Raw genomic sequence first — 15,765 nt, forward strand, 5'->3', positions numbered from 1 at the left:
GGACAGGTGAGCTGGGTGAGCGTGGAAGCCTGCCTGGGCGACCTCCCTGACAGGAGAGCTGGGTGAGCGTGGCAGCCTGCCTGGGTGACCTCCTGGACAGGAGAGCTGGGTGAGCGTGGAAACCTGCCTGGGCGACCTCCTGGACAGGAGAGCTGGCTGAGCTTTTGAAGCTACATCTCCTGCCCTGTCTCCTCCCTCTATGACAGCACAGTGACCCACCATCCTCACCACCACCCAGGAAAACCAAATAGCTAGTGTCAATTTTGATGCAAATCGGAAAAAAGTACTATGCTCCTAAAAGACCATTGTCACTTGACAGTTGTGGGACACACAGCAGCACAGCCCCACTTGCGTGGGAGGCCCACTCACCAGGATCTCGTCAGGCACAGCATATTTGGCAATCTTAGTGGCCACCATGGACTTGATCTCCTGCACCACCATATCTGCGTCACCCGCACTATCTTTCAACACAATGAAGGCAAAGGCAGCTGAAAATAAAGCCAAGTTTGGGGATGTATTAAATACTAGACCACAAGCCAGCTCCTGAGGCAGAGCGCTGTGCACAGGCTGCCAGAAATCCAAAGGGCTTTTGAATCGTATATTAGTGACATCGTAGCAGCTGTCATATGTGAGTGACATTGTTTGCAACATCTTTAGTTGCAAACCCAAAGATGCACTTCAGTTTCACAAAAAGCGGCAGCGATTCTAACTGCTCCACAAATGTTCCAGGTGAGTGCTCACGTGTGGCTGAGAGCTTGGCATCTCAGCTCTGGTGCCGACTGACTGTGTGTGATCTGAGACATGGGATCTCCTCTCTGTGTCCTCATCTGTGAGATAACCCCTAATGTGGGCTGACCGGGGACTTCCATGAGAAGGTGCACAGATGTACAGCAAGTGGGCACCACCAGCCACTGGGGGCATGTGTGCAACATGGTGCCATGGGCCAGGGTGGCTATTTCAGTTCAATTAAACCAGCAGCTCCTCAGTTGCATGAGCCACACTTCAAGTGCTATTCAGCACCATGCACAGCCAGAGGCTGCCGCCCTGACCAGCACAGACATGGAGCAGCTGAGAGTTCTGCTGGGCAGCACTGGCCAGCCCACATTGCAGTGTAAAGACTAGGTTTGGTTCTTCAGTACTCTGGCACGTCCAGGAAGGGCTCACACTATGACAAGGGATCTAATTTGAGTGGAGTTGCTCGCCCTGGCACCATCCCTGACAGCCTTCCCATCCCCGCTGGCCTGTAAGGTGCTGTCTCTCCCACGAAGCTTCTATACATGCGCGGCTCTCCCACTGCTCATCCCAGCCCCCTGCCACCTTCACCCATCTTCCCCTGACAAGTAGCACCTAACTGACTGTCGTTGCCTCAGTGACCATCTTTCTTGCTTTTTGCCTGTCTCTCCCCTCTACTCCCGACCCCTCCAGCATGCTAGCTCTATGGGGACAGAGACCCTCTCCCTCACTGCTGTGTCCCCAGCATCTACAGCCATGTCTGGAATACAGGGGGTGTTCAACACATGGTTGTTAAGTGCATGAGTGGATGGTTTTCTGAACAAGCTATGATCTGTAAAGACCTACAGCCTTTGCCGGAAAGGCCTTCCCAGATCCATGTGGCAAACTCCTATTCATCCCTCAAGACCCAATTCAGCCACTTCCTGCTCTGTGAAGCCTTTCCTGACTCCACCCATGAATCTAGTTTATGGCACATGTTGTGCGGGAACAGCTGTCAGCCCCCTGTTGCCACCCCACTAGGTTGTGAGATCTTTGAGGGAAAGAACACCATTTTTCTCATCTTGGCCGTTGAGATGGGATCAGAAGTGGTCCTGGACTGTTGAGTTCTGAGGATGGAGCTGGAGGGAGGAAACCCCTACGTGAGTAGAGGAGCCAGTTAAGAGCCAGGAGGAGGCAGGCAAGGCTGAGGACACTGGTGACAAGAGAGACAAGGGCCCGGCCAGCAGCACCAGAGGCTTGCTGGGTCTGTGTCCCGGGCAAGCTCCAGGGCTGCCCTTTCTCAGCGTTGGTGCAAACCAAGAGACTGGGGACAAACACACGACGACACGGGCAGCTTTACAGCCAACCAGGAGCTGTTCGCCAGCTCTTCATAATCACAGAACGGATGCTCAAATTCATTAGGAATCAGGAAAACGCACACCATCACATGCATGATACACGAATTCTCTCCACACATCTGGCAGACACTACGATGCCTGGCAACGTGAGACTTGCAACAGCTCCACGCACACAGCACGCGCCCAGGGCAGCATCCACGCACACAGCACGCGCCCGGGGCGGCAGCATCGACGCACACAGCACGCGCTGGGGGCAGCATCCACGCACACAGCACGCGCCAGGGGCAGCAGCATCCACGCACACAGCACGCACCGGGGACAGCAGCATCCACACACACAGCACGCGCTGGGGGCAGCATCCACGCACACAGCACGCGCCCGGGGCGGCAGCATCCACGCACACAGCACGCGCTGGGGGCAGCATCCACGCACACAGCACGGCGCCCGGGGCGGCAGCATCCACGCACACAGCACGGCGCCCGGGGCGGCAGCATCCACGCACACAGCACGCGCCCAGGGCGGCAGCATCCACGCACACAGCACGCGCCCGGGGCAGCAGCATCCACAGCAGACCACACCCCAACACCACCCCAACCGACGTAAGGCTAGGCTGCCCTATGACAGGCAGTGAGTGCGATGCCCAAACATTTGTCTAAAGGTCACTTTCCATTGTCCTTCCCTCGATCTTGCACTTGCTTTATGGGGTTCAATCCAGGGGCTGCTGAGCCCCAGACACGGTGGACCACGCCTGTGGTCACAGTCCCGTTTCAATGGCCCCAGGAAGTGCTGGCTCAGCCATGAGACTTGGACACAGATGGGGCTTCCGAATCCCAGGACATACCAGTGCCCTGTGGAGTCCCAGCCAAGAAATGTGAAATTCAGGATTCCCCAGAGGAGGGGTCCAGACTCCTACCAGAGTGAGGTACCCTCAGGGGGGCTCTAAGTTACACCAGTCACACCTGAGGAACTGCCCTTGTCTCCACCTCACTGACCATCCTGATCACATCTGGACAGGTCGCTGGGCAAGGGCGCCACCAGCTCTTTCTCACATTAGCAGCTTCAGCCTTAGCAGCTGAAGGCTGGTAAGGGCGTCGTCCATCCACCCTGTGACCTGATCCAGCCTTATCAGCTGGGATGTGAGAGAGAGCTGGTGGGGCCCTTTCCATGGCAACTGAAAACGCTGTTTGTAAAGCACTGAAATAAATTCTCAATTTTGCAGTGGGTCAATTTAAAGAAAGCATTTAAGTAAGTAATGGAACCGTGGCACACAGAAGTGCAGGGAGGCAGGTGACATCTGGGACACACTGTAACACAGTGGGAGGGCAAGCCTGACCCAGGCCACTGGACAAGGCAGGGGAGGCCGGTCTGCCCAGCAGTGCCCTGGCATGGGGTCAGTGTGTGTCCAGGTCACGCCAGGACAGGTGGTTACAACACCTAGGTACTCCCTCCCCTTCCCGGTTCCAGCCACCTAGAAGCTGGTGGACTCAAAACAAAGTGTGGCCTTGGTAAAGAAGACCATTCTAGTCCCTCATTCTGCATTCCTGGCATGTCGCTGTGCCATGGGAACCACAGGTCAGATTCGTCCAAAGCGAGTCCCAGTGCAGCACACAGCCTGCGTGCTTCAGGCACACACACGTGGTGGCTACAGAGCCGGCTCGAGTACTCTGACCGAGCCCGTGAGGACACACAAGACTGGACATTTTCCCATAAACTCTCTGTAACAGGGCTGGACGGTGTCCCAACCAGATACACCGTGCACAGAGGCGGAAACTCCCCAAGCTCAGCCAAGGCCAAACGGGTCAGGGCCACCGTGGAAGCGTGTCCTGAGAGGACAGCAGAGCCAGGGCGTTTCAGAAACCTGACCTCTTCCCCTACAGTTTCCACTGAGAGAGAAGGCCACCAACAGCTTGGCCCACAGTATCCCCTATCACCCCACTCTCCAGAGCCTGCTGCTCGTACAGAGGTGCCGTAATGGGCATGGGGTCAGGAACCAGGAAGGAGCTCTTCTCCAGGACACTCACCTTCTCCTTTGATGTCGTGGGGGTAGCCAATAACAGCACTTTCTGGCACTGCAGGGTGGTCGGCCTGTGTACAACAGAGAACAAAAAGGCAAAATGTGCTAGAGGTGACTGGGGCCAGGGACTCCCACCCCAACTCAGAGGCCCACAGGGGCATCATGGAGGTGCAGCGGGGAGGCCCAGCCTGCGCTCACCATGGCGTCCTCGATCTCTGCGGTCCCCAGCCGGTGGCCACTGATGTTGATGACGTCGTCCATCCGCCCTGTGATCTGGTAATAGCCACCCTCGGTTCGGTAAGCCCCATCTCCAGTGAAGTAATAACCTGCACCACAGCAGGGAAATTCAGCACCAGGAACCCTGATCCACAACCCACGTCCTCGCCTCACTAAGCACAAGCCCTGCAGCCCAGCGCACAGCCGAAGTCCCAGCAACCGGCCCTCCTTGCAACTCCAATGCTTCTGCATGCTCTAGAGCACAGGCAGGCAGCTCCAAGACATGGAGACTTTAGGGAGCAGAAGGCATACAAGCAGCACACCCAGGACGCTTCTCCAAAACACTTGAGTCTCATTTGCAAGCTTGAGACTGAACATCACTGGTTCCGACAAGACAGACGGGAGAGAGCGTTCTTGTAAGTTTCCAATCCAAGGACAAAAAGGAAACTGGGAAAAAAATAAAAAGAAACTGGAAGAAAACTCCCAGCCTTGGTGACAGTCTTCCAAGGTGCTTCTCCACTCTCCCGTCCCAGCAGCTAACAGGATCTCTCCATGGGCCTGGCTGCACTGCAGGACAGCACGCTCACACCTAAGTAGCCCCAAGGACATCCCGGAGCGGGGACTCACTCCCACTGTAAAGATAAGGAGAGCCAGGGAGGTGCTGCAAAGGGAGACAGGGCTGGAGTCAAACTCAGGCCTCGGGAGCACCTGTTCCTGGCCACCGTGCTGCACTGCACTCAGATCCCATTAAAAATGTGTTCTGAGCTGGGATTCCAGCAGTCAGCTGAAAAGGCATGAGAAGGTCCCCGACAGCCTGCTCACCTGGGTAGGCCTTGAAGTAGGCGTCCACAAACCGCTGGTGGTCGCCATAGATGGTCCTGGCCATGCCCGGCCAGGCCTGGGAGATGCACAGGGCCCCGGAGACGCTGCCGCCCTCTATGGCGCTGCCCTGCAGACCCAGGACATGCGTGTGAGAGAAAGGCAGGCTCTGGGTGACAAGCATGCTGAGAAATGACAAGCCCTGCCCTCAAAGGAGCTGTCCATAGCTCTCCCCTCCCCCTGAGGAGGGCCCCAAACTACCCATGTGGCCGATACCCAGTGCACGCTACCAGCTGCAGTGCACGCTGTGAGGTCAGCGGCCTCCCGCTAGGTACAGACCTGGGCACACAGGAGGGAGCTGGGCTCGGCAGGCGGGGACCAAGGGCGGGCGAGCACGTGGCTCCCATGCAGGGGAGGCCCATACACACCTTCTCATCCATGAGGACGGGGACGATGCCAAAGAAAGGCCTCATTGCCATGCCTGGAAGGATTTCCGCCCCTTCTTCTGAGGGCCGTGGTGCGATACAGATGCCACCGGTTTCTGCAGGGAGGACAAGGAGGAAATGCGTGATCGTCCCCGGACCCAGGGACATGTGCATCCCGCGTCAGGGGCGGGTGGGACTGTCCTTGTTGTGGGCAAGGAAACACCTCAGGGGCACAAGGATCTTTGAGGCAAACCAGACGTGGGTCTGGTGCCCTCCACTGTGGATATGAGAGGGGACCCCACGGTGGCCTCAGCCCCAGGAGCTCTGGTGTCCCACAGCCGGCTGCAGGCCCCCTCGCCATGTCAGGCCCTTGCTTGAAGTGGGGAAGGGCAGAGCCCACCCACTTACACATGAAGACGTGGAAAATGAATTGCTTCTGGGCCAGCGCCCATTTGACACGGGCCCAACAACAAAAAAAGGTGCCCGCAAATCCTGCCCTCACGTTATTTCTCTGGCACTTGCCTCTACCAGCCTGTACCAGGGAAATGCGCCAGAGACTCAGCTAGAGAATCTCTGTCCCAGGTTTTCCCGACTGATTGGGACTGTCCCATGGGAACGTCTCATTTTCTGGCTTCTTTGAGGATGAGCGTCACACAGTTAGATTCATTACATCTGTGGTGGTCTCTTGCCGCAAGCATCCTAATAAGTCAGATGCCCAAGAGAAGGGGGGACAAATCCAAACAAAATGTCACAGAAAAATTCGTTTTCCCACTAAAATTTAAATTTAGACACACTCCCTTAGAAGATAGGGCCTGTCTCATGAGATGTTCCCATGTTTAGAAAGGGGCGCTAGGAAGGGACGCGGCCCCTGTGCTCCGGGTGCGCACCAGGCCTTGGGCAGCACGCCTCGGCTATGTCACCTCAGCTCATCCTCACCCGGGCCTGTGGGGGGCGCCCCCACCTCACAAAGGAGGAAACCGAGGCTCAGGGAAGTTGTGACCACAGGTCCCACAGCTGGGAAACAGCAGACTGGCGACCTCTGGTTCCCTCACTCCAGGCCCCAGGATTTCCGTGGCCTCGGGCGTTGATGCGTCTTCCATCGCACCTGGTGTTGAGAGCTCGGACCCCGTTCCCAGCCTCACACCCAACCCTACAGACTCAGAACCTGTTCCCCAGGACTCCTCACCTGTCTGCCACCAAGTGTCCACCAGCGTGCACCTGCTGTCCCCCACCACCCTGTGCAGCCACTCCCAGGCCTCATAGTTGATGGGCTCTCCCACTGAAACCACACAGGAAAGAAGAAGATGTTAACAGGCTGCAAATAAACCCGAAGCCAAAAGGAAGTGGCTTTTTGTTTGTTTGTTTGCTTGTTTGCTTTTTGAGATAGTCTTGCTCTGTGGAATGGCGCGATCTCGGCTCACTGCAATCTCCGCCTCCAGGGTTCAAGTGATTCTCCTGTCTCAGCCTCCCACGTAGCTGGGATTACAGGTGTGTACCACCACACCTGGCTAATTTTTGTATTTTAGTGGAGTGGGGATTTCACCATGTTGGCCAGGCTGGTCTCGAACTCCTGACCTCAGGTGATCTGCCTGCCTTGGCCTCCCAAAGTGCTGGAATTACAGGTGTGAGCCACTGCACCCAGCCAAAGGAAGAGATTTTTGAGGAGAAAACAGCTCTGTAATTCTTTTTTAAGACCATACAAGGAGACCTGAAAATGCAGTGGACACATCATATTGCTGATCATCAAAGAAATGCACGTGACAGTGAGGGGTTTTTACCATGAGATGCTTGAAAATCAAAAAGCCGGCAAGAACGTGGGGAAAACAGGATTCCGCGGACACAAATAGGAGTGTAGTTTGGTACAGCAATTTTGGGGAGCAATCTGGATGTTTCTCTTAACACTTAAAACTCCATACATCCAATACAGCTACTTTGTGCAACTGTTTGGGGCAGAACCTACTATAGCTGAACATTTGTCTATCATTTTACCTCAAAACACGATCCCTGACATCCACCCCACAGAAATGACTGCAGATGCCACCAGAAGTGGCTGTGTAAAGGGCGTCCTCAGCAGTCCTGCTCATGCCAGAAACCACACACGTCCCTCAGGAGCAGGTGGGTAAATGCAGCTTGGCACGCTCCTGCAGAGGAATGCCACACTGCAACAAAGATGGCAAACCACCACAGCCCACAGTAGCACGGGCGAGTCTGAGGCACAGTGCTGAGCAAGGAGGGATGTGCTGTGTGATCCTACCCAGCTGAGCTTCAAGTGCAGCCAGATCCATCCGTGGTGGCGCAGGCCACACTGTGGTCATGGCTTAGGTAACTCCTGTGACTGGGAGGAGGCATAAGGTGGCTTCTGGGACTGTGAATTTCTGTAGCACGTATACATGTAAACATCTCTCAAGTTGAACACTTAATATCTGTACCCTTGGGTATAGATTATACCTCAATAGAAAGGAAAACAATACGCGTACGCCCTAGGACTCTGTGTCTACCTTATGACATTTGCACACTCAGCCAGAACTCGCCAGCCTAGACGTGTTGTCACTAAAACATTGAAATAATCTCATGCTGGTGGTTCCAGGACCACCCACAGCCCAAGGCCTGTCCCAGCAGTGGCCCCCACAGCTGTGCTGCATGATCAGTGCCGGTCACATGGGTGGCTGGGTGTCTTGCGTGTCACACCTGCACTCAGAACATCCACAAGGGCAGAGAGGTACCCCGCAGCACTTGTGGACACGCTGGGAGACTGTGACAGCCTGCGCCCAGCCAGAGGGATTGACCACATGAGCCAGAGCAACTCCCACAGCAGGGCAGATCCATGTGGAACAATGCAGATTCTACAATCTTCAGAGAAACGTTACAGCATAATAGCACAGTGTGGTAACTTCCATGTTAAAGAAAACATCATTTAACAGAGCTGCGTCCAGTACAGGAAGTTAACTGAGGATACGGGGCCAGAGGCACAGGAGCAACAAGGTCCCCTGGAGCAGAGATCAAGGAAGACCTCAGCGTTTTCTTCCTTTTTTTTTTTTTTTTTAAAGAGACAAGGATCTCGCTCTGTTGCCCAGGCTGGAGTGCAGTGGCACGATCATGGCTCACTGTATCCTTGACCTCCTGGGCTCAAGGATCCTCCCACCGTAGCCTCCCAAGTGGCCGAGATCACAGGCATGTGCCACCACAGCCAGCGCCTAAGGATATCAGTTTTAATTACATGCTCCAATTTCTTCTTTTCATAAGAGCGTATCCATGTATTACTTATGAAATTGAAAGTTTAAAAAAGCTTTGAGAAATACAAATCTGGGGGGAGTGTCTTGAGTGAGTGGGATTCTGACGGCTCAATGGACTAAATGTCGTGAAAGCTGATCCCAGCTGCCTGGGATGGGTCTGGGCTGTGGAATTGCACCAGCAGGCATGCCAGCTCAGCGCCGGCCCTGGCCAAGGTGTGAAGCACACCGACCCCCAGCATGCTCCCAGGTGCTGGGAACCCCAGGTGCCAGACATCACAGGACTCCACGCCGCCTGCCAGTGTTGCATACTGAGAACAGAACAGCGAGGCGTGTGGCTAGCACCTGGCCTCCCACAGCGCTGCAGCTGGAACCGGTTATGTAACGGGAATAGGAATGTGCCTATAGACCAGCTAAATACACAAAACCCAGCTGAGCCTGTGCTGGGGGCCGGCCCCCTGGCTCAGAGGTGTTCCAAGTCTGTAGGGGACCCCTGGGTGAGGCAGAGGCTGCTGGGATACTACTATTAAAATCCCACTCTAATGCAGCTGCATCCCACTCTAATGCAGCTGCATCCCACTCTAATGCAGCTGCATCCCACTCTAATGCAGCTGCATCCCACTCTAATGCAGCTTCCAGAGCACACACTTTCCCGAAATGCACTCAGAGTGGTACTCCTTGGCACTGGACTCTGTGACTCTTCCTTCAGCAGACAAATCCCACAAGTGTCTCTGGAAAACCAAATCTTGCCCTTCAGCCCTGTCCCCACCTGACGCCCTGTCCCCACCTGACGCCTAGGGCCCACTCAGGTGGCCCTGCTGCCAACACCTAGAGAATCTGGCAGTTTCTATGGCCCTGGCCACCCCACTGTGTTCTCAATCCCCAAGCATTACACGGCCCAGAGCACAGGGGCGGAGCTCAGGTCCCCTGAGCTGCGGAGGGCAGTCAGAATCACACGGGCCTCTCAAGCCCAGCTCCAGCATGCCAAGACAGACCACCCAATCTCACCACTTGCTATGGTCTGAATGTTTGTCCCCTCCGAATCTCATGTTGAAATGTAACTGCCATCGTAACAGTATTATGAGGTGGAACTTTTATGAGGTGATTATGCCAAGAAGGTCGTATCCTCATGAGCAGGATTGGTGCTGTTATAAAAGGGTGAGCTCAGCCTCCTCCTGCTCTCTCTCCCCCTCTCTTTGGCCTTCCACCATAGGATGATGCAGCAAGAAGGCCCTCACCAGATGCCAGCACCTTGATGTGGACTTTCCAGCCTCCAGAAATGTGAGCCAAGATTTCTGTTCACTATAAATCACCCAGTCTCAGGGTATTCTGTTACAATAGACAAAGCAAACTAAGATACACCATCTAGAAAGGAGCCCAACACTCTTTCTGAGAGGTGGAGAGGACAGTACAGGAAGGGAAGCAGAGGGATCCAGGACCCGAGGAACCCGTTGGGGGTATAGGGTGGGTGCACAGAGCCCAAAAATCAGGTGGAGCGGGGGGCAGATTGAGTTTTGCTGACTCTAGAACCAGGTGCTGGATTCAACACAGGCTGACTGATCTCCGGCAGGTTCTCTGACCTCTCTGTGCCTCCTCTTCCTCCTCTTTAATGTGAAGCAACATCTGCTCACAGGACTGATGTGAAAATAAAGGCATTTAATACATATTTGCTCTTATTAATAGTATTCAAAACCCTTCTGCTTTTTAATCTAGAAAGCCCTAGAAACAGGTTTTTACTGTTAAGGGGAAAATAAGGGAAAAGAGGAGGAGTCATTGGATGCCTGCTATTCATCAGGAGCTCTCCCCATTAATTATCTCCATGCTAACATTACAGTAAGGCTCACATCTGACCCTCTGTGGCATCCTCACCACCCCACAGGTAGGTCTCATCCCCATCTCACATCTGGGAACAAGTGGTGAGCTCTGCAGGAAACAGCCCCAGCTGCAGTGCCTCTTAGCCTGCGGCCAGATGCCTCCATGCCTCATGGTCACCCAGCAGTAGCAGAAGCACACGCTCACTGCACTCCCTTCCCAATGCATGTGGCAGAATGGGACACTCTTCCATGGTCACTGCCCTGCATGCTTCCTCAGTGAAAGGACACCAAGCAGCTGGCTGATCACATGTGACAACACCTGTCAAGGCAGACAAGAAATGGGGCAGGGACAGGAGAGAGAACAGCAGTCACCAGCACCAGTCCCTTCCAGCACCAGCCGGAAGGACAACACCCCCGGTACTTTCGAAATCACACTACTGTCACCTTTCCAAAATATTTCCACATGCCTTGGCAGTATCCATCAACATTACCAGTAGGCCTAAGCTTTGAACTCTGCCTGGAAATGTCTACAGTAACAGCAGGGCAAAAGTACAGGATGGTATCCACTCCACGGACTTGGAGACAATCAAAGGGCCCGACAACAGGGCAGGGCTGGCAGTGTTGAGCACATCGTAGTTACACTGTCACTATTATTACCATTGTTTCAAAGACTGAGTCTCACTCTGTCACCAGGCTGGCGTGCAGTGGTGCAATCACAGCTCAGTGCAGCCTCAAACTCCTGGGCTCAAGCAACCCTCCCGCCTCACCCTGTGCCGCCACACCCAGCTAAGTTATACAGCTAGACCCCATGCACCCACTAAAGGAATGACTTGGCCCTTAACTTGTTAAGTGGGTAAGTATTCCTCAGGAAGATTAAGCTACAGAAATTGAGTACAGAAACAATGGCACAGAAAATGTCTGGAATGTTGTTCCCCAGGCATTGCTGCTACCAGCTCTGGGGAGGGGCTTACGGTGGCAACAGGGGCTATCTACCAGGACCAGTCTGGCGTTGCATGAATTTCACACATACAAAGCCGGGCAGCTTCATGACTGATGTCCTGCTGAACCGTATTGGCTCTGAGGGTCTAGGGCAAGCACACCCTCCCCTGCTGCGGGCAGGTCACTCACCTGACCCCAGGGTCCGCAGGGAGGAGCGATCATACTTCTTCACCCAGGCATCACCGTATTTCAGTAGCAGCCGGATGGCTGTTGGGGCGCCATAAAACTGATTGATCTTTAACCTCTCTACTGTCTCCCAATACCGACCTACAGAAAGGCCCAAGTTCAGTGTCAGCAGGAGAGCCCACCAAACACAATCTACTTTAAACTTAGAGATCAGCCAAGACTTCCTGAGTGCTGGGCATTTGCAGACATGCATATGTCCATAAAAAGGGATTCCCCCCACCAGTGAAAGACGGAAAGAAGACCCATGGGATGGGTCTCCAAGGGCCACTCTCCTCCCAGCACTCCCCAGATCCATGGGCGGTACATTCGGGAATAGTCTTCACCTGGCTGAGGGGGATGGCCCAGTTCAAGGCGATACTACATGGATTTAATTATCTGTGGAGCATTAACACAGAGCTTCCACTCTGTCACACTCACATGGGCCCTAGACTGGTGCTTCTCCTGGTGACAGCAGAGCTGCTGCTTCATGTGTCCCAGGGAGCAGGCCCACGTGCGTGGCATGCACACCGATTCCGGTAAACCCACCACCACACCATTCCCTCCACATGGGACACTGAGCCTCCAGGAGCTGAAGTGGGGGCCTGAGATGGCACCTGGGCCATGGCACTTAGTCCCTGGACTTGCCCCTGTAACTTCTTCCTTGAGCACACCCAGCCCCCGAAGGCAGGAATGGAGCATGGGAGGTGATGACGCACACAGCTGTCAGCACCATGGAACGCTGGGGCCACAGCCTCTGGGCAGAGCCACCATGATCTGCTCACATTAAGCAAGTTATTTGGAGATGCTGTGGTGTGTGGGAGGACGATGCCCAAGGGAGCCAGGCATCACCTTGTCCTCAAAGTCATCTCAATTTAATGGAGATGGTTCTAGGCCATGCATAACATGGTCTGAGGGATGGCCCTGAAGGTTCAGGGGGCAGGGCTGGGGAAACAGAAGAGGTGGGCAGCTGGCCCTGGCTTCGAGAAAGTGCTGGATCTGGGCAGGTGGCCTAGAGGTGAGACAGATGCCAAAGTGATGGCCGAGGCCGGCAGTGTAAGGCAGAGGGCAGGAGTGCTGGAGTGGGGGCCTGGAGATGTCCTCCGGTGCCAAGTCACACTTCCTGCTGCTGCCCATCGGCTCTTCCTGAAGACCCAGTGCCTGGCCCCACCAGGCATCTCGACAGCAGGACTGCGAGAGCCATACCCTCACCAGAGCCTGGGCATCGCCCTTCCATGAACCTCTCTGCAAGCCTTGAGCCTCGGGCTCCCTCCCCTGACACCACTAGGGGTGTCAAACAGGGTTCACCATCCTTACCAGCATTGGGGTAAACTGGAGTGCTCTCAAAAAGGACGCTGGTGGCACCGTTGCAGAGAGGCCCATACACCACGTAGCTGTGTCCTGTAATCCAGCCGATGTCGGCCACACAGCCGAAGATGTCGCCCGGCTGGTGGTCGAACACAAACTGCAGAGACAGGAAGGGAGCATCAGGAGCTTGTCCCCCGCCCCACCACGTTCGCCACGTCACGAGGAAACAGCCGTGCGTGCGCTGCAGTCCGTAACTGTGAGAGGCGGCTGGCTCCTCACATGCCTCCAGCAGCAGGACAGGCGGGGCACTGCAGAGCCATCTAGTTGTATGTTTAATGCATGGATGCCTTTTCTGCATTACCTTACGCCACAATTCTTAAAATCCCTTAAAAATTGCAAAAAACAAAAGCCACAAGGCCAAGAATGGCATCAAGCACTACCCGCTTTGAGGAGCATGAGAGGACAGACCTCTGAACCCTCCATTCTTCCACAGCAGCCGGCCGCAGCCTGAGCCCATCTGAGGATCCAGCCTCCTGTGTGCGGGAAACACACAGGGTGGAGGAACAATGGGCACGCCCCAGACCAAAGGACACCAGAGAAAAATGGCCGGACGCGACAATGGCCAAGTGTAAGGAAACGGGGGAGCCTCGGCTTAAAACGATATAAAAGACATACCAACAATATTTTAGGCCAGGTACAGTGGCTCACATCTGTAATCCTAGCACTTTGAGAGGCCAAGGCGGGCAGATCACTTGAGGTCAGGTGTTCGAAACCAGCCTAGCCAACATGCCAAAACCCCGGCTCTACTAAAAATACAAAAATATTAGGTGGGTGTGGTGGCGCATGCCTGTAATCCCAGCTACTCAGGAAGCTGAGACAGGAGGGTCGATTGAACCCAGGAGGCAGATTGCAGTGAGCCCCACGAACACACATTTGGGTCACAAAACTATCAGAAGAAAAACACAGGGCAGGGGCATGAGACACATCAGGACATAGAGGAATGGGCTGTGGCCAGATGGACCTCGAAGGGGCTACTGAGAAACCGGCAACGTTCCATTTCTTGATCAAAGTGGCATTTGCCTCATAATTCATTAAGCCACACATTTAAGTGGTTTTCTGTACCTGTTCCAATAAAAAACTTTTAAAAATCTTTGGGTGAGCGGCCCCCAGTGTCCTGCTGCTGCAGTTACATGGTCAGATTCTCCGGGAGTTTCCAGACAGGGCAGTGGGGGCCTGTGGCAGCCAGGGTCCTGAGGAGCTATGGGGTGGGGGGGGACTCGAGGGGCCCTGCCCCAAACAGGCCAGGAAGAAGCACTGGCTTCTCATCCCTACGGGCCTCGCTCTGCAGCAGGAGGACTTCCGCCCTGCCCCTGCCCAGAGCCCTGCCAAGGGCCCAGCACCACCCTGCACAGGCCTGTACCTTGTGGGTCAGGGCAGCATAAAGCAGGTAGCCCGCCTGGGTATGGACGACGCCCTTGGGCATCCCGGTGCTCCCCGAGGTATACAGCATGAAGAGCATGTCCTCACTGCCCATGCTCTCTGGGGCGCACACAGGGTCCTCCTTGGCCATTTCCTGCAAGGGAGAAGAAAGAAACAGCCCGCCGAGGGCACTCAGCCTCCCTGAGAGTAGCACTTCCCCTCCGTGGCAGGACTTGGCACATGGGATTCGGAGTTCACCTGCTTTGACCTGCCCAAGTTCAATTCCAAATGTGGAAAGGACACAAAACAAAAGGGTGGTGCAATCACTTGTGTTACAGCAAGTGTTTCAACATGCTTGTGGTGGTGGAGTTCTGTCTTCCCAGTTGGTAGTCAAGCTCATCAAATACCACAGAGGAACCCTGGACACCTCTAGGGAACCCAAATTGAGAACCACAAGCCGAGACACCTCAGAGCCAGCTAACTTGATAATGACTCTCCCCCTCACACTGTGCAAAGCGAGGTCACCCACCTGCTCCAGCGGGACGTCCAGATCCCCCATGTGGACCTTGCTGTCTGTCCTGTGAGCCACCAGGACATGCTGCACGGTGGGGCAGTGCTTCACAGCCTGGTCCACTATTTTCTTCAGCTCCACCACACGCCCACCCCGGAGTCCTTGGTTGAAGGTGATAACCACCTTGCACTTGGCTAACAGAGACAACACAGACATTTCTGATCAGTCTCCTCTCCGCTTTGATCCTCATAGCTCTAAGTCACACAGGACATCCCAGGCCTAGGAGTGTGACAGACTCAGTCCAATCTTGAGTTAAAGACCCAATGAAAAATGTGAGGGGCTGCCTGCTGTCCAGCCCTTGCGTGCCATGAAGAAGCGCTAGGTCTTTGCCCAGCTCTGAGGATAAGGGGAAGGAACCAGAGAGAAATTACTTTGAAACTCAACTCTTCCTCCTTGAGTCAGCACCATAAAGATAATTTCCCAACCAGACTTCCACTTTTCTCTCCCGTCTGCTGAGGAGTGAACCCCAGGAGAGGGGCCATCATACCACCTGCAGCAATCATGGTGGCAGAGAAACACGGAGAGGCAGAGACAGAGAAATGTGGACAACCAGAGGCCAAGCCCGAAGGTGTCCTGTGTGGCCAGGCCCTGCCTAGAGTGACCTGTGTGGGCTAAGAGCCTTCACTGTCCAGAGATCAGAAGCCACACCCCCTTCTTCTGACTCCGGATCCCCAAAGACGGTCCACCCCTTCACTCCTCAGGATAGAAGGCTTCCAGCT

General features: G+C 54.7%; 1 protein-coding gene across 1 annotated transcript in view; it reads right to left on the reverse strand.

Moving 5' to 3' along the window:
* Positions 1-15,765, reverse strand: part of ACSS1 (acyl-CoA synthetase short chain family member 1) — a 49,024-nt gene that overhangs the window by 2,722 nt on the left and 30,537 nt on the right. Inside the window, exons 4-13 of the mRNA XM_032248171.1 lie at positions 15,005-15,180; positions 14,477-14,629; positions 13,066-13,213; positions 11,716-11,853; positions 6,730-6,822; positions 5,547-5,659; positions 5,122-5,248; positions 4,282-4,409; positions 4,091-4,154; positions 370-488 (exon numbers count right to left, since the gene is read on the reverse strand). Coding sequence (XP_032104062.1) covers positions 370-488; positions 4,091-4,154; positions 4,282-4,409; positions 5,122-5,248; positions 5,547-5,659; positions 6,730-6,822; positions 11,716-11,853; positions 13,066-13,213; positions 14,477-14,629; positions 15,005-15,180 — 1,259 coding nt within the window. The remainder of the gene's footprint in view (positions 1-369; positions 489-4,090; positions 4,155-4,281; positions 4,410-5,121; positions 5,249-5,546; positions 5,660-6,729; positions 6,823-11,715; positions 11,854-13,065; positions 13,214-14,476; positions 14,630-15,004; positions 15,181-15,765) is intronic.

The sequence above is a fragment of the Sapajus apella genome, unplaced genomic scaffold (genome assembly GCF_009761245.1).
Source record: "Sapajus apella isolate SASKATOON/1434 unplaced genomic scaffold, GSC_monkey_1.0 scaffold65, whole genome shotgun sequence".
Taxonomy (NCBI): Eukaryota; Metazoa; Chordata; class Mammalia; order Primates; family Cebidae; genus Sapajus; species Sapajus apella.